We start from the raw sequence: 27,324 nt of genomic DNA, 5'->3' as shown, positions 1-27,324 counted from the left end.
CTCCTCTAGACCAAAGCCCATTCAATTTCCAAGCCCCAGGAAGAGGGGGAGAAATATCCCATGGAGTGTAGTGGGAGGGGGTGAATATTTCTGAAGAATAATCTGCTGCACCTTTTTTCTTCTAGTGTTGTCTTTGGATGAAGATACCAAAGTAGTGTAGGATATCTTTGAGCTTCTGCTTTTTAATATATCACATGCCAGGTTCTCCTTTCTCATGTTTCCATCTTTGTAATGAAAACAGTGGTTTTCTTATAAGGCAGTCCTATAAAACGGACTCCAGGAAACTATCTTACTGTTTTCTGTACTAGACTTTGTTGTGAAACACACAAGCCATCAGTTCTCAAGTCTGTGTAATACAGAGTTCCCAGTGGTGGTGATTACTTAGGAAAATTTGACATGTTAACCCCAGGTTTGTCAGGAAGAGTTGCCTGTGATTGAAGTTGGTCTCTCAGTAACTTGGTGACTGTCAGTATCTGATGATTATTCAAAAGTAGTAACTGATTAATTTGCCTCTAAAATGTCATGGCAAGAAGGAAATCTGGATAGAACCGGTATGGTTTGTGTCCTGGGTACATTTGAACAGAATTTGTGTTGTTTTCTCTGGTTAGGGGATTGTCATCACAGGTCCTTGATTTCTTGCTTAGATGCTTTTCACCAGATCATTCGGGATGAAGGAATCTCGGCTTTATGGAATGGCACATTTCCTTCCTTGCTGCTGGTCTTCAATCCTGCCATCCAATTCATGTTCTATGAAGGTTTAAAACGGCAGCTTTTAAAGAAACGAATGAAGGTAATCCCTGATTTTGAAAGCAGCAAATAATCTCTGACACCTTCTTGTTTAGATTGATGTAGTTCATTCTTTCTTTGCTTTCCAGCTTTCTTCTTTGGATGTGTTCATCATTGGTGCAATAGCCAAAGCAATTGCCACCACGGTTACCTATCCCATGCAGACGGTACAGTCAATCCTGAGGGTGAGTCCCTGGATTTAGTCAAACAACATTCTAAAATACGTGGTTTCTCTGTGTGAAGCAATGTTAATGAAGTAGTCAGTTGTTAAGCCAGAGCATTCCTCTTCCATTTTTCCGTTTGTCTGACATTTTGCTAACCAGTCGGGCTATCGGTTGGTTTCCTATTTGGCTTGGAACAAAGTTTACATTTGCAATTTCTTAGGTAACATGGTATCTCAGAAAACCCAAATATGGAGGAAGGTTCTTTAAGGACCTCAGGAAAATGTAAGTTTCCTTCCTTTCGTTCAAGTTGATTTGTTTGGTGTCAGGGTAGATTATCCTTTACAAAATCTTGATTCGTTTAGTTCATTCAAGAGGAATTAATGATTTAGCTTTTCTGAAGCACTTTCAAATTTCTAGTTTTTCATTCATTCAGTTATTTATTCATTGAGATACGTCTCTTTTAAGCACCCACTCTGTGTGAGGAGCTGGGTGCACATGATGAATAAAAGAGTCCCCGCCCTTAGAGGGGTAACAGAGGAGAGAATGAACAGATAAATAAGCGAGATATAGATAATTACAAGTTCAGGAAAGGACTTACAGGAAGTGAACAGCATCCTGTGACTTAGTGGAGAGCAGCATGGTGGGGAGCTTCCTAAATGGCATGACTGGGAATGGGCTCCTTTGTGGAGCCACGTGTAAATCAAGACTTAAGGGCAGCTAAGGATCCAGCCGTGCCAAGTGCGGGAGGAAGAGTATTCTAGACGGAGGAAATGCGATGTGTCGAGAGCTTGGTGAGTCCTAGGAACTGAAAGGAGGCCATTGTGGCTGGCGGTGGCTCGGGGAGATTGGGAAGTAGCAGGGAGGCTGTAGGTGAGGACAGTGGGAAGCCTTGCAGGGCTTTAGACTGGGGCGTAATGTGGTCTGATTAACAATTTGAGAAGATTACTGTGACTGTTCAGTGGAGAGATAAGAGGGGGCTGTTTCAGTAATACAGGGGAGACATGATGGTGGCCTGGACTTGAAGTCTAGCAGTGGAGAGGAGAGACCAGGTGAGGACAGATTCAAGGTCTGTTTGGGAGAAAAAATTCAAAGAACTTGCTGATGAGTAAAATGAGGGTGGAAGTGAAAGTATTTCAGTTCAAAAATATGATTACCTTCTGTTAAAAGTATTTTTACTAGTGTACTATTTTTAAATTGGTAGCTAACATAAAGGAATTCAGTAGCGTTCAGATAAATTGTTTTGACACTTTTGTAGTACAGAGATTTAATGTGAAGAGCTTGGACTACAGAGATTCTAATTGATGAGTGTTTATCAGAACTTCTTAAAGAACTGAAAGCCATGCCATCAATATCGACATCATCACGGGCATGGTTTTTAATTTTGAGGTAGAATTTTCCCCTACGATTCTCTGTAAAATGAAAATTCTCATGCTTGCTTCACTGAAAAAATGTTTCTTATTTTCACTTATTTCATTGAAATATTTCATTTATTTCATTGAAAAATAGAGTATTAATGAAATCTACATACTAATTGGATATTTTTATTACCTTATGCTGTAAGATATTACTCCAACATAATTTCCTTTACAGGTAGAAATTAAGAAAAAGGAAGCAGTAGCAAAGAGTAATTATTTGATTTTTTTTTTCTTCCTCCTCAGTTTGGACGTCACAGACTAAACCCAGAAAACAGAACCCTGGGGAGTCTTCGGAATGTTCTCTATCTTCTTCACCAGCGAGTAAGGTGAGCTTCGTAGATGTTTCACATTCTGTCCTCTCTTAACAGCCATCTCTGCCAAGAAGTGGTTGTGTTTGCTTATCTTGCACCACTGCCTTGGCAGTGGCAGCCCAGAAACTTCTCCCTTGCCTGCTGTGCTCACAGATTTCTCACTTTTGGGGCTTAGTGAGATATGACAGCATTTTGGAAATATTACAGAAAAGTGCAGGGCCTTATTCTTTGTTCGTTACAAATATTCAGGACACCTTCAGAAGGGGAATGCTCCTGTGAAATCCTGCCATTTGTGACAACATGGCTGGACCTTGTAGGTATTATGTTAAGTGAAATAAGTCAGGCGGAGAAGGACAAATACCATGTGATTTCACTCATGTGGAATCTTTTTTTTTTTTTTTTCATGTGGAATCTTAAAAAAAAAAAAAAGCTCATTGAGGCAGAGAACACATTGGTGGTTACCAGAGAGGAAGAGGGTTCGAGGGCAAAATGGATGAAAGGAGTCAACTGTACGTAATGGATGGTTATTAGACTTGTGGTGGTGATCAGTGTGTAGTGCACACAGATGTCAAATTATAATGCTGTACACCTGAAACATGGAATTAAAAATAAGAGAGAGCCCTCCTATAATCTAACGTAGAGACCATCCTGCTGAGTAGTGCTCCGTCAGTGGCATATCCTGTGACCTCTCGTAGATAGAAACAAGCAGCTATCAGAGAGCCGCAGTCAGAGTGGGAAAGCGGGGGGAGCAGGAAGAGTTACAACAACTTCATAATGGTGACAACAGTGGTGATGGTGATGACAGTAGCTAACATTTTTGAGTGCTCGCTGTGTGGCAGGCACTGTGCTGAATGCTCTGCATAGGCAAGCCCACCTAATCTGAACAATTGCCCTGTGAGGCAGGTACTATTGTCATTTCTCTGTTTCATTTAAAGAAACTGATCCCTCGGGAAGTCAGATAAGTCAGAGCACCTTTGAAGCAAAAGCTGCTATAACTTTATTACTGTTCCTAGATGTAAGATATTTTGAAAATAAACTTATTACAAAGATAGAATATGCTTGGGATTAAAAAAAATCAAAGATAAAGAAGTGGTATAAAGTAAAAACTAAATGCCCACCATAACCAGTGTTGGCAAAAATGTGAAGCAACCAGAATCTTCTTGTGCTAGTGGGAATTCAGAATGGCACGACCACTTTTTCCAAAGAATGCAGTTTGACATTCTGTTAAGTTAAACCGACACCTACCATAGACCCAGCCATTCTCCTTCAAGGTATTTACTGGAGAGAAATGAAGTATATCTACACGAAGACCTGTACATAAATGTTAATAGCAGCTTTCTTTGTAAGAGTCAAAAACTGGAAACACCCCAAATGCCCATCATCAGGGGAGGAGGTACAATTTGTGATATATCTATACAGTGGAATACTATTCAGAAATCAGAAGGAAGGAATTACTGATACATGCAACAACATAGATCTCAAAATAATTATGCTGAGTAAAAGAAGTCATACAAAAAAGAATTCATACTGTATGATTCCACTTACATAGAACTTAGAAAATGCAAATGATCAATAGTGACAGAAAACAGATCAGTGGTTGCCTGGGGCCAGAGTAGGGGAAGAGGGGGAACGGTTACAGAGGGAGATGAGGATAATTTTGGAGGTGATGGATATGTTCACTACGTTGAATGTGGTGATGGTTTCACGAGTGTACATCAGTCAGAACTCATTAAATTGAAGTCATTTAAATGTCAGGAAAGCTATAAATACATGCATCCTTACTGTTTTCTCTCTCTCCTTTCCCTTTTCCAAGAGGTAGTCACTGTTAACAAAAAGTGTATAGATTTCCAGAATACTGCATAAAACATACATTTTTGGGTATTCGTTTTTATACAAATGGGATTATATGGGAATATTGCTTTGCAAACTTGCATTTTTATAAACTTAATGTTATAAAAAAAATAAGTAAACTTAATGTTACAAACAAGCCTCCATATCAATATCTATATTAGATTATTTTTTAATGACTGCCTTGTTTTTTGTTACATAACATACCATAATTTATTGACTAATACACTTATGGTGAATATTTAGTTTGTTTCCAAGTTTTGCCTTTATAAAGACTGATAAAAGAATAGCCCATAAATTCAGCTTTGCACACCTGAGTGATTGTATTGCAGAGAAAATTCCTTCAAGTAGAATCACTTGGTTAAGAAGTTTGAACGTATAAAATTTTGATAAGTGTTGCCATATTGATCCAAAAAAAGTGATACCAATTTCCATAGCATTGTGAGAGTTAAGAAAGATGTAGTTAAGAAAATTAAGAACATAGTGTTAACTAGAAATCTGCAGGGTTATATAGTTTTCAGATCCAGTGTGTTTTCACATCTCTCATCTTGTTTGGTTTTCACTCAACCTTGTGAGTGTGGAAGGGTGACTGTATTCCAGTTTTTGCAGATTAGGAAACAGATTTAGAGAAGGAAAGTGATTTTCCCAGCACAAGGCAGATGGAGGCGGAGCCAAATGTTCAAACTCATATGCTCAGTAAGCACTCAGGAACTTATTAATGAATGAATGAAGAACTTTTCTTCATCCACTAGAATGTTCTACAATGATGGAAATATCTGTGCTGTTCAGTAGGGTCACCACTAACCACATGTGGTTGTTGAAGCACTTGAAATATGGCCAGTACAACTGAGGAACTGAATTTTTAATTTTACTTAAATTTAAATTTCCACATGTGGCTAATAGCTACTATATCGGACAGGAGAGTATACCATGCCTCGCCTCTCCAGAATTCTGATTGATTAAGAATCACCTGAAGTGCTTGTTAAAATACTGATTCATGCCTCCCCTCTGGGGTGGGACCTGGCAATCTTCATTTCTAAACAGACGCTGGTGATTCTGATGTGAGTGGATATAGAGAAAAATTCACACCAGTCTATCTTTCCTTTACTGCTCACACAGGACACTTCACTTTGGGCACTTCTGGTCACCAGATGTGGGGGTGGGTTCCTGCGCCAAGCAATTCTGTGTAATACCAGCTGAGTGCCCTAAAATTTAACTCAATTCTGACACTGTCTACCTGGAGATAGCATTAGATCCCACAGGTTCAGTAAGGGCTCACTCCCATGATACTGACCCCCATTTCAGGTGACAGTCACAAGTAGTAGGTCCCCAGGTTACACAGAACTTCTGTCTGACTTGGCTGCAGATTAGAGGTTGCCGTGACCTCCTCTCTCTTGGATTCGATTGTTTGCTGGAGCAGCTCACCGAACTCAGGGGAACACTTATTTATGTTTACCAGTTTATTAAAGGCTATGATAAAGGGTTCAGGCTAACAGCCGGATAAAGAGCTCTGGGAGGCTCCTAAGCACTAGGGCTGCTGTCCCTGGAGTGCTGGGGTGCGTCTCTCTCTTGGTACGTGGGTGTGCTTACCAACCTGGAAGCTCTCTGAACCCTATACTTTGGGGATTTTTGTGGAGGCTTCATCACATGGGCATGATCCATCATTAACTCCTTTTGCAGCCCCCTTCCCTCTCTGGAGAATGGTGGGTGGGGCTGAAAATCCCAAGCTTCTGATCATGGCTTGGTCTTTCTGGTGACCAGCCCCACCCAGGAGCCCTCCCAGAGCCTTTAGAACGAAAGACACTGCTATCACCCAGGAAGTTAAAGGATTTAGGAGCTCTGTGTCAGGAACTAGGATCAAAGGCCAAATATTAGAGTAAGAAATGCTCCTAGTGCTCTTACCACTTAGGAAATTACGAGGGTTTTAGGAACTCTGTGCCAGGAACTGAGGAAGGAGACCAGTATATGTTTTTTCTGTTATCTCACAGCAAACCTAATCTTGAGAAACACTGCAGTGGACTTTCTTGGGGGAACGTAATTCAAGTTGGTCAATGAACTAGAAATCATGAGTTAAGGCTTTCATTCCCATTTATGACATGATTTGTTCCAAATAATAGATTTTCATACATAGCAAATATATAAAACATAGACTAGCTTCTGAATGGAGCACTCGATTAGCTTTAATATCTCAGTCTGCCTGCCATATGTAGCCCTGGACTTGCTGATGAACTTGCATGTGAGATGAACTCACTCTCAACAAGGAACTTTGGAGGCGGCATTTCCTCTGAATTCTTGGTCCTAGCTGGAGCATTCTTCATGTGGTTGGAGCAGTGGTTCTAAAGGGCTGGTCTCCAGGCTAGTGTCATCCTCCTCCTCACCTGGGAGCATGTTAGAAATGCAAATTCTTGAATCCCATTCCAGACTGAATGAATCAGAAACCCTGGACTGGACCCAGCAGTCTGTGGTCCACTGAGCCTTTCAGGCGATTCTGGTGTACGCTAAATTTGAGAACCTCAAGGTTAGACAGTCATATGTATGGGAAGACTCAGCATTGGATAGCTTTTCATTTCTGTCACTTTCTCTAGTTCTGTTGAGGCTAAAATGATGTAAATCAAATGGCAGCTTTCCTACCACTTAGGGACTGTTAGGTTGAAATAGCCAAGTTAGGAGAACATTAAAGTAAAGCTCTAAAAAGTTCTTTGTCATATCCCAGACTTTGGCATTAAGATGATTTTAGGATTTTAGGATCTGCATCCTATCTGTGGGATATTGTCAGCATTCTACAAATTAATGGTGGCTATGAAGAAATACTAAACATTCACCAGTCCCTGAATACCTTTAAAGATAGAAAATACCTAAACAACAGAAGTCTGTTAATATTTAAAACTTCCATTGCTTGTTTTGATCCTAAGGATAAACCTTTGCAAAGTAGTTTGTTTCTTTAAAACAGGAGTTGACTTTTATAAAGAAAATCTTCTGTTTTTTTCCAAACCTCTTCCCTTTTAGGCGTTTTGGAATAATGGGGCTCTACAAAGGCCTTGAAGCCAAACTGCTGCAGACAGTCCTCACTGCTGCTCTCATGTTCCTTGTTTATGAGAAACTGACGGCCGCTACCTTCACGGTGATGGGGCTGAAGAGCGTGCGTAAGCCCTGAGAGCCCTTCCACTGCCGAGCGCGCGGTGGTGCCCAGGACGAGGGCTTCCTTCTGTGTGTCTTTTACTTGCTCCTTCCACTGAGAACTTTACCCTCATTGGCTTGAAACACATCTAAGGTTAAACATGGGATATAGCCGGCCTGACCCATTACCAACTTAATTTTGATGATGGTTGGTTGAATTTTGTGGGGGAGGTTGGACTAATGGCCATATGAAAAGAAAACATTATTGAAAACCTAAAAATGACAGTTTGTGGGGTTTATTGGTTTCTTGAGGGGAATGGACTATGACCCTCATGTATAATCTTTTCCAGTGAAAATCTTTCTTAAATTTACCAGCCATTCTGTCTCCCAGGACCCTCCCCCAGGTTCTAGGACAAATTTGCTACCATGTAATTCCTCTCATATACTTTTGTAAGTCTTCATCTTGGCACTTTCCTTGCTAAAAATGTTATGGCTATGCCATGGGCATGACTTTTTTTGTTGGGGTTGTTTTCTCCTGCTTAAAGAAAGGTGTCTTCTTCAGTGTGTGAGCTATTTATTTTGTGGGGGAAGTGAAAATTATTAATCCCAAATGATTCTCTTTTAAACTATTTGTAAACATCACTTATTCTTTAGTATTTGATGTAATTAAAAATATTTATTTTGAATCAATTTTTTATTACAAAACTTGAGGTTTCATAAATTCATCCATACAAACCCCAATAAATTGTCAGCACAAAAGACATTCTTAGACGTTGCCCTTATTACAGTATTACATTGGGTTTGCAGCCAGCTGATAAGAATCACAGAAAAGGGGGAGGGAGCAGACACTTTGTTTAGGCTCTGGAATATCATCTTTCTTTACAAACTCCTGGGAGAGGCTGTATGTTTTAAGAATAAACATCTGATTGCGGTTATTTCTTTTTGGAAACATTCCTTAGAGTCCTGCTGCTCAGAGCGTTGTGTCTCTGAGTAGCATTGACATCACCTGGGAGCTTGTTGGACATGCAGTCCCAGACCTTCTGGGTCATATTCTGCATTTTAACAAGATACCCAGGTGATTTGTACTCTCATTAAAGTTCAAGGGACCTTAGGAGCCCCTGACCCCACAAGAGATAAAATTGGTTTCAATTATAGAAACCAAAACAGATTGTTCTCAAAGGAAAGATAGACTAATGTATTAAAACAACCTCTGAAAAAGCTGGGAGTCCTAGTCGTCATTTACTTTTGCCACATAGCACGTATTGAGGTTGGATGGACTTTTGTTATGTGGCCAGGAATGAATTTAGACATTTCAGGGCACTCAAGAAGCAAACTCTCTTGACATTAGTAGAACAACAGCTCTTTGGGTTCTTAACTTGGTTTTTGTCCCTATAACAAAATGACAGGTTTTTCATTTATAAGTCTAATTCATTCAGAGTCAGAGAGAGTGGTAATGAAGTGTCTATGGACTTCAGTATTTAAGTTCAATTTTGAGAGTGGAAGTTTCCTTTCTCTTATTTCCCCTCTGGTCCCTGTGGTAATTTCAAAATATGTGATTATTAAACTAGTAGTAATTGAAAGATTGTTATGTTGTTCCAGAAAGCAAGACTTAAGAGGAACTAATAATCTGGAACTAGACTGAACACTCCCCTGTTTAAGCTAGAGAATTAAAGACAGAGGATTGGCCCTATTACTACTTTTTTTTAAATTGAAGTATAGTCAGTTTGCAATGTTGTGTCAGTTTCTGGTGTACAGCATGTTTCCATCATACGTATACATACATATGTTTGTTTTCATATTCTTTTTCATTATAGGTTACTACAAGATATTGAACATAGTTCCCCACAGGAAAAGAATGATCATAAAGGTGCCATGTGTACTTTTGTTACTGTTTTAACTATGCTGTTTGCCTTGGAACTTGAATTTTGAACTCAAGGTATTATAGGTTGATTTGTTAAAATAATTTCCAAGTCAAGTTATATAGTTACATTAGATGTTTATGATGTGACAATGTATTTGATGCTTCTTTTTTTCTGATTTTATGAGGGAACAATTTCATACTGAGGTTTTGTGTCCCCTTTGGAAGCTACCAGACTCACTACATAGTTGAAACTAGGTAATGACTCACTCAGTTTTGTAACCTTTGACTAATAATAACTTATGTGAGAAAGCTAAGGAGTTGAAACCTATGCTAGGGAAATGGAAAGATTTTCTTTTTGAGTCTTTATGCAGTTTCTTTAGAATGTGAGGAGTAAGAGCCTTAGAGATTTATATTAGTGTCACTGCAGTAGAAAATTTAATTTCTGTAAGTATTTAATCTGTGTGTTGAAGTGGACACTAATATTTCCACGCTTGTTTCTTTCACAGTTAAGCTTGAAACGCAGAAATAGGATTCACCATAAGAACATAAGCAGTGGGCGTTAGAATCTCGGGTTTTATTGACTAGCAAGTTACGTCATCGCCTTGTGCTTCAGCTCTTTGATAAGTGGAGATAATAATACTCACTACCCACTTCAGAGGATGTTTGAGAGCGAATGATGTCAGCTAAATCTTTTTATGATCGTGAGAGAGGGAAGATGTGAGTGAAACTTATGACAAGCCTGGATTTGTCTAGCAATTTACCTTCCTGAAGCTTGTACACTTTCCCATTTTATAGTCCCAATATCTCTGTGAAATAAGTAGGGACAAGTAATAATGTCCCCATTTAATTAACAAAGAAATTGAGACAGTGGTTGGAGCCACTGTCTTGCCTGGTTGGAGCTGGAACTAGAATTGAGTTTCCTATAGTCTAGTATAATGATTATGAGAACAGGTTCTGGAATTAGACAGACCCAGGTTCAACCCTGGTCCTGCTCCTGAGCAGCTGTGGGAACAAAGCAATTACTGAACTGGTATAAAACTCAGTTTCCTCAACTGTGAAATGGAGATCTTGATAAACCTACCTCATAGGGTGATTGTGAGGATTAAATGAGATCATAGACATAAATTGCTTAGCACAATGCTTGCCACATGAGAAAAGCTAGATAAATGTTAGTGGTGGCCATTATTATATTATTATTATTGATGAGGGATATGACTGTTTGAACAGATACAAATGCGGTTCAGTGGAAAGCACTGTGGATTCTGAGCCAGACCTGGGTTCAGATTTTCATTCTATCACTTAAAAGCATTATGGGGCATAGACAAGTTATTTCCTCACCTTTCTGAGTCTTTATGTGTTTATCTGTCCAGTAGAAATGATTATCTTGCAAGGCTGTTTTATATTTATTTTTTATTTTTCTTTAGTCCTTTAATCTTGCAAGATAATCATTTCTGTTGGACAGATGAGGATGTAGATATAAACACATACATGCACCTGGCACAGTATATGACATATATATGGGCTTAATAAGTGGCGGGGTTTTCTATTGACATGTAATTGACACATAACATATCAGTTTCAGATGTACAACATGATGATTCAATATATGTGTATATTGCAAAATGATCACCATATTTAAGTAACTAAACATCTGTCAAAATGTCCATCAGATAAATGCCGTTTGAACCAAAAAAACCAACTAGGTTTTACTTTGGGGCCGTGTTTCCTCTTTCCATTTGTTTTAATTGTGAACATGTCTTTTCTGGGAGGCTTTGGTGTATCTTCAAAAGTGAAGCCAAATCCGGTAATTTTATGTTTTATCCAGTGTTCAAAGTAAGTCCCCCAAACATTTATTATTAATCAGTAAAATATGAACTGGTTCAATAGCAGAAAATCACTGACTGAACTAGTGTCTCATCTTGGCTCTCTGGAAAAGCTAAAGAATAGTGACTTCATGGCTCCAAATGCCACACTTCTCTGGAGAGCACTCCCTCTGGACAGGTAAATTACTTACCTGGCTCGGATGACTGTCACTAGAATACGAAATATATATGAAGGCTCACTTGTATGATATTTACATATGCAGTAAATGTAATTGTACCCCAACAGGGTTTTTACCACTATACAAAGAAAAGGCCTTGTGTTAGTGCTGATGTTCGTGGGGCACACGTAGCCTCTGAAAATGATGTTCATTGGGACATAATGCACAAGAAAATAACGTATCCATGGGCTAGGTGAGAAAAGAAAAGAAAGGAAATTACTATGTAAAGACAGAGTAAAGAGGAAATTAGGAGATGGACATGAGGATCAAGGGGAAGGAGGGACAAGGTACCAATGCCTAGCACAGCACTCAAGAAGACATGCTCAAAGAGTATGTGACAACTGGGCATGAACTGTGGAACCCAGCAAATGAGATCCAGTCTGTAGTGAAGGGGAAAGGGAAGGAAGCTCAGTTTGGAACTAACCATGAGAATGGGTCATGGAACTTCCATGCATTGAGTGCCTAGTAATTTACATACATCTTGATATCCTTATAATAACTAAATATATGAGGTTCATTCCCATTAACAGGTAAGTTACTTAAGGCTTCAGGAGTAACTTATCTATGGTCACTCAGTGATTGGGGGGTCAGGATTTAAAATGTAGGCTGACTCCAGAACTTTCTACTTTGCCTCAGTACATCCCTCAGTTGTTCATAAAAGTAAGCCTTCTGAGCCAGTGCGTGGTTCCCTTTTATAACCTGGAGGCGCACATGATTCGAGACGTGTGATTCTTTTTGTGATGAACTATCTGAGCCCCATATGATGCTACCAAGCTCAGGGGAAGCCTGTGGCCTCTGGATCCAAGGGTGGCTTCTTAAACCCATGCTGTTTGGGGCCCCAGTGCCTGCATTTATACTTTGTGGTGTATTAGGAATCTCTTCCTACTATTCTTGCTGAACTCCTGCCCAGGTCAGGCGTCAGATTTCCTGAAAGCGTTTCTGGAGCTTTCTACCCACCCACCTTCAAAGACCTCTGTACTCCTATACTATTTCGTGCAGATGTCTATCACTGCACCTGCTCCACTGAGTTTTGAATTGCAGTAGTCTGTCTGTCTCTCTGTCTTCTCCTGGATACCAGGTTCTTTAAGGTAGCAGAATGTCTTGCTCATGGTAGGCACTCAGTTGTTGCATGAATGTTTTTGGCTGAAGATGGTGCTGACCTTTCTCCAATCAAGTGTATCTGTTAATTAAGTTTACATGTTCTTAGTGGGGAGGGTGTAGCTCAGTGGTAGAGTGCATGCCTAGTATGCTTGAGGTCCTGGATTCAATCTCTAGTGCCTCCATCAAAAAAAAAAAAAAAAAGTAAATAAATAAACCTAATTACCTCCCCTCGCACACACACAAAAAAGAGTTTACATGTTTTTAGAATTCTTGTAGCCTGGCATTTTCTTGGTTGTTGATTATCAGTTTTTCATATTTCTTTCCCTTAGACTAATTAGTTCATACTTTTTTGAAGCATACTTTATTTTGCTATTCAGTTGGCTTTTTTAATCTTTAAAGATTCATTATTTCTTTGCTTTAATTGGACTCACCAAAGTTATCTGCCATAGTAGTATTGCTTATCTAATTCTTTCATGTGTACTTCATTCTTGGTTTTCTTTAGTTTCTGTAGAACCTATTGACAAAGTAGATGGCCAGCCAAATAAGTGACTCCATATGTGGGTGCTATATGGAGGACCTTATTAAATTGCAAATTCCTATTCTAGGAAAAGCATTCCATTCATTTATTCAAGAAATCATTTTTTATTACCTCCCATATCCAAGCATTACATCAATTGTTGAGATTATCGGATGTGTAATACCCAATCTCTGCTTTTACGTAGTTCACTGTTCTGCATGGAGTCAAACAAAAAACAGCTTGGAATTCTACCACTGATGAGTTCTGATAAGAAATGTGAATGTTCAGGAGGTGCTTTGGGAGCATGGAGAGGTTGGGCCCAGCTCTGTCTTGGTCTGTGTAATCAGAAGGCAACATTTGAATTAGAACACACCAAGTAGTGGGTAGAGCACCTTCCTAACAGAGGCAGTAAGTAGCATTTGCAAAGTAGAAAGAGGATGACTCCTTACTGTACGTTGGTTTGAATTAGATCCAGAAGCTTCCCAACCTATATCTCTGAGGGGGACACATGTGAGAACAGGGGTCACTGAGAACCTGCAGCAAGGGAGAGGAGATGACCAGGACCCTTATCCTACTGAACTGTTTTGTCTGCAGTTAGATTGGGGTCTAAACAAAGAAGATACATCCCCTGCATGCTATGAATTTAAAATCCAATTTTAAACGTACTTTGAAAATTAGACATAACATGAATTGCTTAGTTCTGCCTCTGTGAAGATTGGCCAGCAAGCGGTGTAGGCTTACTGTGAGTTGCTGTTACTGTCAAGGTCTGGAGGTATACTTTATCTTGATCAGTGGGGACATGTTTCCTTAGAAAATAGTTCAGAGCCCAGTTGAGGCTAAAACCCTAAGTGCTTTATCGTGCATGTGTCAGTGTGTTAAAAATTATGAAAGCAGTGATGACTTAAGGAAAGGGGAATTTAAAAACTGAGAACGTCCTCTCTATTTCTGTTTCAATTTGCAGCAAGTTTATAGATGTGGCATTTACAGATTTTTTTTTCCCTAGTGCATTCATTCTCACTTTGTTCTTTCTATTATGAGAATTATTTTCATTATTTTTATATCTTATAGATGGGGAAATTGAAACACAGATCTGACTCAGGTCACATAGCAAAGGTTTGGGAGTCAAAAACAGGAATTCACACCTCCTGATGTTCTCTCCAGTAATCTCTCACTGGCTTGTACTGCTGGGATGTATCTATATATTCTATTTTGGTTTAAAGTGGTTTTTTTTAGTTTTAGAAAGGTCTTTTACAAAAATAATATGCAGCCATTAAAATTTTTCAGAGAATTCTGAAAAGAATGAAGAGAGTAAAGATATATTCCTGTATACATGTGTTTTTATATATCTTCCTATGTTCCTACTGCCTAGAAATAAATGCTAATATTTTAGTTTCTCTATTTTCAGACTTGTTAAAATGTATACATTTACAGGTATATTTATAGACAGGGTTTTTTTTAATTGAAGTAGAGTCAGTTTACAATGTTGTGTTAGTTTCTGGTATGCAGCATAGTGATTCAGTGGTACATATGTATATTCCTTTTCATATTCTTTTTCATTATAGGCTATTACAAGGTATTGAATGTAGTTCTCTGTGCTATACAATAGGACCTTGTTGTTTATCTATTTTATATATAGTAGTTAGTATCTGTAAATCCCAAATTCCCAATTTATCCCTCACCCCCTACTTCGCCCCCCCATAACCATAAGTTTGTTTTCTATGTCTATGAGTCTATTTCTGTTTTGTAAATAAGTTTATTTGTGTCTTTTTTTTTTTTTAGATCCCACATATAAGTGATGTCATGTAGTATTTTTCTCTTTTTCTGGCTTATTTCACTTAGTACGGCAATCTCCAGGGCCATCCATGTGGCTGCAAATGACATTATTTTATTCTTTTATGGCTGAGCAATATTCCATTGTGTGTGTGTGTGTGTATACCACAACTTTTTTATCCAGTCATCTTATAGTGTTTTTTAAATGAGATCAAACTATGGCTAGTTTTGTAACTTTTTCATCTCAAATATAATTTGTCAGTAAATATGTCATGATTAAGAAGTTGTTACATAGACTTGCATTGTATGAATGTATCATTATTTAGTTAGACTCCTATTGATGGACTTCTAGGTTGTGTCTAATTTTTTGCTATTATAAATAATGTGATAAAACCCTTAATATATGACTCCTTTTATGTTTTCTGATTACTTCTTTAAGAGAAATTTCCAGGAACCCAGTTACCAGGTCAAAAAGTATGCTATGACATTGTGTTATTAAATTAAAACTCCACCCCATCTAGTCCTTTATGTTCATTGTCATTTTGGACTCCATTTGATAACATTTTCTTTCGTCACCTCTACTTTGGCAAGCTGCAGGAGAAATTGCATTTTAGTGTGATAGGGAAGAAGCATTGTACGCCAGGGGCTGAGCTTTACATACTTTTTCATTTAATTCTCATAAAAACCTGATGAAATTCTGAGTTAAATGAGGTATATCGAAAGTAAGTGTTATAGGAGTTTAGATTTGCTGAAAGATTTCTTTCCGCAGATGGTTGGGATCATTAACTGTCACACCCTGAAGTATGATCGTTTATTGAGCACCTGCCATGCACCACTGCCATACTAGATGGTGCTGTCTCGTATCTTATTTAATCCTCCTACGATGGCTGTAAGCCAGTGTTCTTTCTGCAAGTCTCTGCATCTTCACTCCAACCACCATGAATATGGGGTTACACTGGACAAGTGTCTCTGTAGAAATGCTTTATGATTGTGATGGTTATGAATATCAAAGTGACTTTTACAATTTATCTTTCTTGACTTTTTAATTTATAAGTAAGCTGTTTGATAGGAAATGGCTGGTTTTGGTTTTGGGTTTTTTGTAGTTGCAGATATGAAGAAACCTTTAGGCCACCAGAGGGCATTGCAGTCGGCCTCTCTCATCTTTATTATAAAACCACTGCTGTCAGGGATGCCTGGTGAAATTTGTTTCCCATTAAACCAAAAGCAGAAGCATTCTTAGACTCGATGAGCAATCTGAGTAGGACCTGTGGCTTGAACTTGGTGAAACACTACCTTGAAATACCCTTTTATCTGTAAAAGCAAAGAGCAAAGTAGGTGGTAGTCTGCTGAAATTATACTCTTTTACTTTTTCCTTTTCCCAGGCATATGCCTAAATTTGTCACCCCTAATTTATAACCTTCTTGTGGCCAGATAATAAAGCCAGCAGCTCTCAATATCAATAGAAATTGAAGGCAGAGAAACAACAGGCACAATTTTTGTCCAGTAGCATCCACCAATTTACTGGTCTTTATTGACACTAATAAAAACTTGCAAAATTGACTGATCCACAGTTGAGTAACTGCCTCGTTTTTGTTTACCATCTGATAGAAGCGCCAATAGGTAGGAAAATGATTAAAAGGCAGAACAGCAGGGAGAAGAGGTAAAAGGCATTTTGACAAACCATGAATTTAAAAATCAGTTAAAATCTTTACTAAACAAATGGGGTGTTTTTTTTTTAATGTAAACAGATAAACCTTCCCACATAATTTGAAATAAAATTTTTAAGTCTTGAGGCTTCTAAGTTGTGGCCAGCTAGAGCTCCCATTGATCTGTGCCCCAGGAGCATTTGAGATACTAATTTATTTCACAGATATTTTTTAGTACATTTGTACTAGGCACTTATTAAGCACTGGCGTACAAATATGAATAATGACTAATCTTTATATGTAGTTTATAAAACCACCTGGCATCTACTGTCTTACTTGGTACCCACTTCATACCTCTGAGTTGAACTGGGCAGATGATACCTCCATTTTATAGGTGGGGAGATGGATTCAGATGGTGAAAGGACTTGTTCACGGTTACACAGCTAGTGACAGAGTTGCACTCGGACAGAGGTCTTCTGACTCCAAATCCCATCCTCCCCCACAACACCTTTTTCTTTTTTTTAAATGGAGGTACTGGGGATTGAACCCAGGACCTCGTGCATGCTACGCATGTGCTCTACCACTGAACTATTTCCCTTCCCTCTTGATTACTTAGTTTAATAAACAACTTAGCAAATAAGTTCAAAAGCTTACTAATATTTTCTTTTTTCCAAGCTGGAAGGTAGATTCAGTATGCAAGCAATGAAAAAAAATAGATTCTTTTGCACTACTTGGTTGACATATTTACTGGGACTTTAACTCTTTCAAGCCTATGAGTCCCTGCATCTTTCCCTAAGGTATGTTTTAAACAATAATGCCCGTGTAAAGAAGAACAGGCCTGTCGTTTGAGTATGGAGTTTGGGTAAGGATGTCCCTAACACAAAGGTCTCTGTGTGCGTTTCATTTCTCTGGTAGTTTTGGGAACATAATACCCTGGCTAGAGCTCTATCAAGTAACTTCTGTATGGTTATATTTCTCTATTTACTTACCTACCTCTCTCAGTAGGTTAGAAGCTCTGAATCCTCATCACCATTACTATATCCCAGGCCTTACTAGGAGTACTCTGTAAATATTTGTCCAGTGAGTATATATATTTGAGTATATATATTGAGGGAGGTGGGGTATTGTGTTGAATTTAGGTTTGTCTAAGCCAGAGTACGTAGAGTTGCCATCTCTGTGATAATATTGTATTTTGATAAAAAGTAAGACATAGCTTTCCTAAGATTTAGTGTCTTAGTAATTTCAGCACACTAAATACAACATGGTAGATGTAACCCTACCTTAGTCTAAACTGAATAAAGTGTCAGCTGTGTCCAGGCAGAAGGGAGCCAAGAAATAAGTGCATAAGCTTAGGAGTGTGTAAGCAGAAAGAATACTGTGTGATGAAAACAAGGGTGCTGGTGTCATCCTTGTCCCATTATTCCTCTGTTGCTTCTGTTCCTGGAGTGCAGTTCTTATTTTTGTGTCTCCGGTACCCGACAGTTAGACTTAATAATGGTCCTTAACAAGTACTGTTTCCTTGTACCAAAGATACTGCTGATCAAGAAGTCAACAAAAAAAAAAAAAAGGAAGAAGAAGAAGTCAACAAATAATTTTTGAGCATCTGCCGTGTGCCAGCCACTTTGCTGAGCAGAGGGATACACTGGGAGCAAAACAGATGGGGTCCCTGCTCTTGTGGAACTTGAGTTGGAATAGAGGGAGACAGACAGTGAGCATGGAAACCAGTAAGGTGATTTTAGGTACAGATAAGTGCTGTAAACAACATAGCGTAGGGAGCACATGCATCTAACATACTCCAATGATATTTTAGTTACCGGCATCCACGTGAGAGAGCCTTCATACAGTGTGTGCACGTGCTGATGTGAGGAAGGCGGGAGAGAATCAGAGCAGGAGAACACCAAGCTGTGCAGAGGTGGAGAAGGGCTAGAGTGCAGCGTAATGTCAACAGCCAAGGGGATGTATATGTGATATTAAGTATATGCATACGTTATTATGATAACTGAGACTCTTCTCTCAGCTTTGGGCCTTTGTATTTGACTGTGCAGCAGATGATACAATACTACCCTTTCTCTGCTCAGACTTCACAAACTCCATGTTTAAAGTTGATTCGCCATCCTCACAAGCAGTATCTCCTTTATCTGAGATGCTGGATTGGGCTTTGCACGTGCTGAACCAAATTCCAAAATACTGATTCCAGCCAGATTATTGGGAAGCCATAAACAGGGCCTTCCTGACCATTCTATGTCCAGCATGCAGTGTCTAGAGGCTGCTGTGATTCTACACCCACTCATGAGCTTGGTGCCCTGATCCCCACTGACATCAAGGTATCAGACTTCCCCAGATCAGAGCCTGGTTCAGAACTGAATTTAGACATGACCAGTGAAAACTAAAGTACGTTAAGCAAACATTTTTTCATTTTTCTTCTTTTTTTCTTTTCTATTTTTGTTTATGAGCTCATCCTTAGTGGTGGTGCTGCTCTTTTTTGTAACAGTTTTATTGAGATATAATTCACATTCCATATAATTCACCAATTTAAGGTGTACAATTCAATAGTTCTTAATATATTCACAGATATATGGCACCATCACCACAGTCAATTTTAGAGCATTTTCATAATCTCAAAAAGAAATACTATACCCTTTGGGTATCACGTCCTCATCTCCTGATTCCCTGCCTCCCACTCTCCATTAAGCAACCACTAATCCATATTCTGTCTCTGGAGTCCCCTGTTCTAGACTTTCATGTGAAGGGAATCATACATGTGGGCTTTTGTGGCTGGATTCTTTCAATGAGCATAATGCTTTTAATATTCATTAAAGTTGTAGCATGTGTCAGTACTTTTTATGGCTGAATAATATTCCATTTTATGAATATACAACATTATTTTATCCATTTATCTGTTGATGGATATTTGGATTGTTTCCACCCTTTGGCTACTATGAACAATGCTACTGTAAACATTCAGGTACAAATTTTTGTGTGGATATATGTTTTCATTTCTCTTGGGTGTATACCTAGAAGTGGAATTGCTTGGTCATGTGGTAACTCTGTGTTTAATCATTTGAGGAACTGCCAGATTGTTTTCCAAAGTGGCTACCCCATTTTACATTCCTATAGGCAATGTATGAGAGTTCCAATTTCTTCACATCCTTGCCAGCACTTGTTATTATCTTGCTTATCCTAGTGGGTGTGAAGTTGTATTTTATAGTGGTTTTGATTTGCATTTTCCTGATGACCAATAATGTCAGATTTCTTTGCGTATGTTAATTGGTCATTTGTATATCCTCTTTGGAGAAATGTCCACTCAGTTCTTTTGTTCATTTCTTTAATTACATTTTTTTATCTTTTTATTATTGAGTCATAAGAATTCTTCACATATTCTGGTAAGTCCCTTACCAGATACATGATTTGCATGTATTTTCTCCCATTCTGTGGATTATATTTTCACTTTCTTGAGAGTGTCCTTTGAAACACAAAAGTTCTAAATTTTCATCTAGTCTGATTTATATGTATTTTCTTTTGTTGCTCACATCTTTGTGGCATGTCTAAGAATCCGCTGCCAAATTCAAATTCATGAAGATTTACTTCTATGTTTTCTTCTAAGAGTTTTATAGTTTTAGCTCTTGCATTTAGGTCTTTGATACATTTTTAGTTAACTTTTGTATGTGGTATGAGATAAGGTTCCAACTTCAATTTTTGTTCAGTTGTCTCAGCCCCATTTGTTGAAAAGACTATTCTTTCCCCATTGAATGATCTTGGCACCCTTGTTAAAAATCACTTGACTATAGATACATGAATTTTTTTTTATAACATCACTTTATTTTATTTTATTTACTAATTTTTTTTTGGTTGGGAGGAGATAATTAGGTTTATTTATTTTTTAATGGAGGTACTGGGGATTGAACCCAGGACCCTGTGCATGCGAGACCCGCACCCTACCACTGAGCTATACCCTCCTGCCTAGACACATGAATTTATTTCTCAGTTCTATTCTATTCACCTATGTGTCTATCCTTATGCCAGCACCACACTAACTTGATTACTATAGCTTTGCAGGAACTTTTAAAAGTATGAATCCTCCAACTTTGTTCTTTTTCAGGATTGTTTTGGCTGGTTTAGGTCCCTTAAAATTCCACTTGAACTTTAGAATCAACTTATCAGTTTCTCTAAAACAAAACAAAAACAGCTGGGATTCTGATAGGGATTGCACTGAGTCTGTGTATCCACTTGGTGAATATTTCCATCTTTGGATCCATGAGCATGAAATATCTTTTCCATTTATTTAGATCTTTTAAAATTTTTTGTAGTTTTGTAGTTTTCAAAGTATAAAAGCATGGTATTCTTTTGATGCTGTTGTAAATGGAATTGCTTTCTTAATTTCACTTTCAGATTGTTTGTTGCAAGTGTATAGAAATACAACTAATTTTTGTATATTGATCTTGTATCCTATAACCTTGCTGAATTTATTTATTAGTTCTAATAGTTTTTTTTTTTTTACTGAATTCCTTAGGATTTTCTATATACAAGATTGTGTCATCTGAACATAAAAGACTTTTTACATCTTTCTTTCCAATCTGGATGCCTTTCCTTTATTTTTCTTGCCTAATTGCTCTGGCTAGAACTTCCAATACAATGTTGAATAGAAGTGGTTAGAGCAGATATCCTTGACTTGATCCTGATCATAGGGAGAAAACAGCCAATGTTTCACAACTGAGCCTGATGTTAGTTGTGGGGTTTTTTGTAGATTCCCTCCATGGTTCTTTGCTTGCAGTTAGTCAGTTAACTTAGACTAAGCACCTGCTTTGTAGTCAGTACTTTTAGCTGTTCTCAGGAATATGTGAGAGTACACTAACACACTGTTTTTCTAACGTCATTTGCAATGCTACTTCTTTAGGCACTAAAATGTTTTCACTTATCACTTTGGTTTGTTTAAACCATTTGTACAGAAATCTTACAAAATGCTAAACATCCCTGATACTTTAAACATAATCAAATACATATGACTTAACCATTGCTTTAAAACCTGGGCATAACTGTAGTGTGTCACTGTGTTGGCTATTAATGTGGTAATACCTTTGGGAGATTATTGGATAGTTTGGCCCTTCAAAACAATCACTCCAAACTGCTGTGTGTTTTGCATTTCTGTATCTGCTTTTTACAAATACAGATTGTCCTGTCCCTAGTTGTTAATTGGCACGTTTTCTGACCTTGATATGTCTGCTTCTGAGAACATTATCTTCTAATAGGCAACTTCTAATATGCTGAGGACCAGTCTGCCAGAAAACCAAGATATTCAGAAATTTTTGTAAAATAAGAGTAAATGAACTGTGGAAGAAATTCTCCTGTTGAAAAAAGTGCATGGAATTTTCAAAACCTTGTTTGGCTGCTTAAATGCCTCTTATTTCCTAGGTTCTCAGCTCTGTTGTAAATGAATCAGTGTTGAGTGTGCGGTGTTGCTGTATCATAAATAAAATTATTTTTTAAAGGCTTTTTCTAGTCCCCTCCTCCTCACCTCCACTCCTAGTCAGTTTTCATTAGTTGAACTCTCCCTGTTTCTCTTACTTCTCCAGTATGTAAATGTTCATAGCAGCCTTATTCATAATAGCCAAGAAGTCAAAACAACCTAACGGTGAATAAATAACAGTTGTCATATTAGTTAGTACAACAGACTACTATATGCAGGAATGAAAGTGAACAAATACAGCTGTGTGCGCTAACATGGATGAATCACACCATATTGAGTGAAAGAAGCTAGACATAAAACGTTACTTAATATATTATTACATTTAAATAAATTTCAAAAACAGTGCTAGAAGTCAAGATACCAGTTATCTTTAGGGAGGTGGGTAGGCACAGTAAGACACCACTAAAAAGGCAAAAAGGTAGAAAGTGAAGAGATGAAAATAGACATACCAAGTAAATATTAAACTAAAGGAAAATTGGCTGATGTTAAAGGAAAGAGCATTTTGCAGGATAGGAAAAGTCATGAGGTAATGGTAAAATGGATAAATCACCAGGAAGAGATAAAAGTCCTAAACCTAGATGCACCTAATAACATAGACTCAAACGCGTAATACAAAGTTGGTCAGAAGTACAAAAAAAAAAAAAAAAAAAGGTGACAGATCCTACAATCAAATGGAAATTTAACACATTTCCTTCTGAAAATTAGATAGCCTAAAGAGTTTAAGCAATATCTCATAATTAATCGCCCCCAAATTAGAAAATACATTTTCAAGCACATTTAGAACACTTATAACAATTTACCATCACATACTGAGCTGAATTCTGCCTCCCTGAGGTTACTCCCTTCCAGTCATGTCTTCTGGTTCTGTCTTCTGTCTGTTCAGTGAAACTGTAAAGAAATGTTACTCTTCCAATGACAACCCTTCCAGTTTTTAAAGACAGCGTATATGTGCCCAGTGAGTCCTCTCTTCTTACTAAACATTTCCATTTTTCTTTGTACTGTTCCTTCCAGGAAATGGATTTACTTTCTCTCTCCCTCCAGCTTATTCTTCTCTGCATATATCCATTTGACTGCTCTCTATATCTAGAGCATATCTCTCATTTTTGGAGCTCTTGATCTCCTAGATGCTAGATGCTTCATACACATTGCTTCACTTAATCTTTGTAATAACCTCATGAGGCAGGTGGTGATATCTTCATTTTACAGATCTACAAAGTTGGGCCTAAAGAAGTAATCTCAGTGTCACATGTCTGGTTTGGCCAAATAGGGGTGATAGGAAGATTACCACCACATCTGGGTGGATGGTGGTGCCATTTATTGGAATAGAAAACATTGATGATCATGATGAAACAGGCAACAAAGATCTCCCCTTGGATGTTAGTAGACTTCTGAGAGTGTCCAAAAGTGGTCTCTGTTCCTGAATGAAAATCTGCTGCCCTCCCAGTGCTCCTTCTGTCTGTGAGAGGTACCACCACTCACTCAGTTGTTCAGATAAAAAACCTTATAATCATTCTTTCTCTCTCACTCCACTACCAGCAGATCCTTCCAGAATATATTGCAAATCCTGCCATTTCTCCCCTTCTCCCCCTCCACTGCCAAGTCCAGGCCTCCATCACGCTTGTCTAGACCACAGCCATAGCTTCTTAACTGATCTCCCTGCTTCTACAGTCCCCCCATGCACTTTCTCAACATTGGAACCACAAAGATCCTTTTATATGTAAATCAGATCCTGTCTTTCTCCTGCTCTCATCCCTGCAGTGACTTCCAACAAAATCAGAATCAAGTCCAGAGCCTTTGCACAGCCCCAAAAACCCTTCGTGATCTCAGCCCTGGATACCTCTCTAACCACATCCCATCCTTGCTCTCACACACACACGCGCGCGCGCGTGCACTTTGGCCATGTTCATCAGACTCAAGCAAGTACCTGACCCGGGGTCTCTGCACTTGCTGTTCCTTCTGCTGCTTTCCTACGTTGTCACCTCACTCAGTACCACCCAGGTGTCATCTCTTCAGAGGCCCTCCCTGACCACTCCATCGAAAACAGCACCAGCTACTCCCTGTTCCCTTAGCTTGCTTTATTTTTCTGCATAGCATTTATCACTACTTCTTGACATTTTATTATATATTTGTTTATCTACTCATGGTTAGTTTCTCTAGGATTAGCTTCTTGAGGGCAAGACTTTGTTCAGTTCAGCACTGCATCCCTAGTGTCTAGAACAGCTCCCGGCACATAGAAATCACTGTGTAGGTGTTTGAGTGAGTGGATATTACCTCGCTGTTCAAAAATCTTCAGTGGCTCCTCATTGCCTAGAGCAGGGTTTTTCAGCAATGACACCACTGACATTTGAACTGGATAATTCTTTGTGGTGGAGGCCTGTCTTGTGCGTTGTAAGGTGTTAGCAATACCTCTAGCTGCAGTCCCTGCTAGCTGTCTGTAGTACCACCCCCAGTGACCGTCAAAAACGTAGCCATATGTTGCCAACTGTTCCCTGAAGTAGAAACCATCCGTTGAGAACCTCCAGCCCAGAGCAAGCCAATCTCTAAATTAGATTCACCTGCGGAGCTTTAAAAAAAAAAGCCAATCCCAAACCTTATCAGAGGCCATAGGGTCAGGATCTCTTAGGCTTAAGTGTAAGGCGGCTGGTCACCAGGTACCAGGGACTTGCTGGACTGGGTGAGAAACCCGAAGCCCTTTATCAGCTGGGCCCTCCCTGACTTTCTAAACATCGCTTCTTCTGTCACCTGACCTCCCACTACACTGTGCTGTCTGGGAATCCCTTTCACTGCGTGTGTTTCTCCTTCCCTGCAGCAGACTGCTCAGATGCCACTTTCTCTTTCTTCATTAGTGACAAAATCCCTGTATCGTTGACTCATGACGCATTTCCCAAACTTCCTTACAGATGATGGTGGCCTCCTCCCCTTCTCCTCTGCATCCTTCTTAATTGGCAAAATTTACACAAGAATACATTCTGGTTTTACAGGCTTCAAACAATACAAATGTACATCTTTGACCTGCCGTCCACCCAGAAATAATTACCATCAACAGTTTGATATATAACTTGACAGTACCCTCCTATGAATTTAAATCCGTTTATTTCCTACGTAGTCATCCTTTTTTTTATCCAGTGTTTTTGATTCCTTATTTCCTAAATAATGTTCATCCAGCCTTTTTTATTGAAGAATTTCAAAGCACTTTAAAAAATATATCCCTTTCTAAGGAGATGAAATCCCGAAATTTTAGGTTAGAAGAGCCTTGTGGAATGTACTGCCCTTTTAACTTCAATCACGTCTCTCCAGAGTTTAAGTTCTTGTTTTCCAAAGAATAGTGAAAATCTGTTTTTCTCTCTTAGTCCTCTAGTAGCCAGGTCAAAGCTAGGTCATCTTGACTATATTATCTTCAGAGAGGAAGCACCTTACCTTACTTAGGATAAATGCACCCACTGGCTAAGTAGGCAACAGGGCTACAGATTTAAGGGTGACCTATAATTTCCAGTCCAAAACACTTATCAAATATAGAGCATGGCTGTATTCCAGGCATTGTGGAGACACTGTGAGGTATATGAAGAAATACAGGGCAACTCTTGCCCCCAAGAAGCTTACAATTTATTTTGGAAAATGACCAGCAATACAAGATCATTTATGTTAATGTAAAAGTAGTGTCTGTAATCTTTCCTATATTGTAATTTCTTCATACGTAAATATCTCATCATTGCAGCTAAATTGTAAACTCCGTGAGAACAGAGACTGTATCCTGTGTTTCACTACATATTCCCACACAGCAGCTCTCAGTTTGGGAGTTTAATGTTCCCGAGTTTAAGCCTGTCCCTTGCATGAACAATGAGTTTATTTTGAGGGGGAAAAAATAGCAGCAGTTGCGAGAGGACATCTGTGCACTGTCAGGAGTCATGATCAGCAGGACCGGACCAGCTGCAGAGCATAGACGATGTCCCGTGTTCTTCCTCTTCCCGTCCCTCCGCTCCAGCCAAGTGGGCAGAAAGTTGAGAAGGAAAACTCAGACTCAGCCATGAGAGACACAGGTGTGCTGTTGGTGACCTCCCTCGGCATGTGTAACTCCGAGCAGAGAAGAAGGCTGGGGTTCCGTGGCTCACATGGGACTGTGGTCCGCACAGTCCCGACACCTGGCATCACCACCCACTGAGCGACAATCAGGGTTGTGTGCAACCATCACATCCCCCTTATCGTGCTTTCTTCCCGAGCTAACCCACCCATTGAATGCCAAGTTCTACAACCAATCCTGTTAACAGCAACCTGAACTTTGAAAATTTTTTCTAATCCATTCCCTTTACACCGGGCAAATTTTGCCTGTATTACTCCCAATTGTGACATGATTTAAAATTTCATACCTTCATTATACAGATTTCCTCACGGAAGAAGACTGGGGCAAATTAGATAAATGGATGAAGCGTTCTACTACCCCCAGAACAACCATTGTTAACACTTAGTGTATTTCTCATTTATTTGCCGGTGTGTGTATATAAAGCCAGGATGGAGATGTACGTAATTACGGTTTTAAATCAGAGTGCAATGCGCAGTTTGGGGTGCTATTTTGTCACTCTGCCCCAGATTATACCTAGTTCCCCATGTATGACAGGGTTTGGTAAACGTAATTTTTAACGGTCCACCCCATTGTTCATGTAAACCCATGAGTGCTGGAGGGACCTCCACCTCTCACCAGTTAGGAACCAGAGAGGGGTGGGGAGAAGACCCAGAAGTCTTCTGTCCAAACTGCTCCCCTCAGGAAGAAGAGTCAAGGGCATATCAGACTCGGTCTCATGGTTGAGACCCCAGCTGGCCCCAAGACTGCTCAGGCTCCAGTCTCAGCTCCACCGTGCACTGGCTGTGTGACCTTGGGAAAGCTATTTTGCCTTAGTGTTCCCATCTGCAAAGTCAAGATGATGTAGCTGCTTCTTCCTAGGGTGTTTGGGAGGATTGACTGAGTTAATGTATGTAAACTGCATGGAAGTGCCTGGCAAATCCTAAGTGTTACATAAGTGTTGGCTGTTTTTCTCAGCCGTGGTTGGAGGTCCTGGAGTGAGATTGGGAGACTGTAATATTTTTATTTTGTATGCCTCTACTGTGATTTAATAGCTTTTATGCCTTTAGATGAAGTCCTCTGTTGCAGTTAGGAACAAATGTGTTGTTGCTTCAGTATGAATATTAGAATTTAATTTATTTTGGAAGGAAAGGCAATAGATTCAAGGAAGAAAAATTCTCTCATAAACTTAGCATATCATTAATTTTTTTCCCTCAAAAATGCCAAAA

The 27,324-nt window shown here is 39.0% G+C and overlaps 1 protein-coding gene and 1 non-coding gene across 4 annotated transcripts in view; one reads left to right on the top strand and one right to left on the bottom strand.

The window, feature by feature from the left end:
- Window positions 1-27,324, top strand: part of SLC25A17 (solute carrier family 25 member 17) — a 63,601-nt gene that overhangs the window by 30,862 nt on the left and 5,415 nt on the right. For 2 of the 3 annotated variants that reach the window (XM_045520629.2, XM_074375600.1), the window contains exons 6-8: window positions 645-790; window positions 876-971; window positions 2,609-2,691. In XM_045520629.2, the coding sequence (XP_045376585.1) occupies window positions 645-790; window positions 876-971; window positions 2,609-2,691 (325 nt within the window). Of the gene's footprint in view, window positions 1-644; window positions 791-875; window positions 972-2,608; window positions 2,692-7,530; window positions 9,578-10,008; window positions 22,067-27,324 lie in introns of those variants that run through there. The other variant, XM_074375601.1, reaches the window with a different exon arrangement.
- On the bottom strand, window positions 20,462-20,534 carry TRNAA-CGC (transfer RNA alanine (anticodon CGC)). Its single transcript has one exon. It is a non-coding gene; the product is annotated as a tRNA-Ala (tRNA).

This window comes from Camelus bactrianus, chromosome 12, assembly GCF_048773025.1.
Source record: "Camelus bactrianus isolate YW-2024 breed Bactrian camel chromosome 12, ASM4877302v1, whole genome shotgun sequence".
NCBI lineage: Eukaryota > Metazoa > Chordata > Mammalia > Artiodactyla > Camelidae > Camelus > Camelus bactrianus.
The sequence above is the reverse complement of the archived record's forward strand: the minus strand, read 5'-3'. Positions and strand labels throughout refer to the sequence as shown.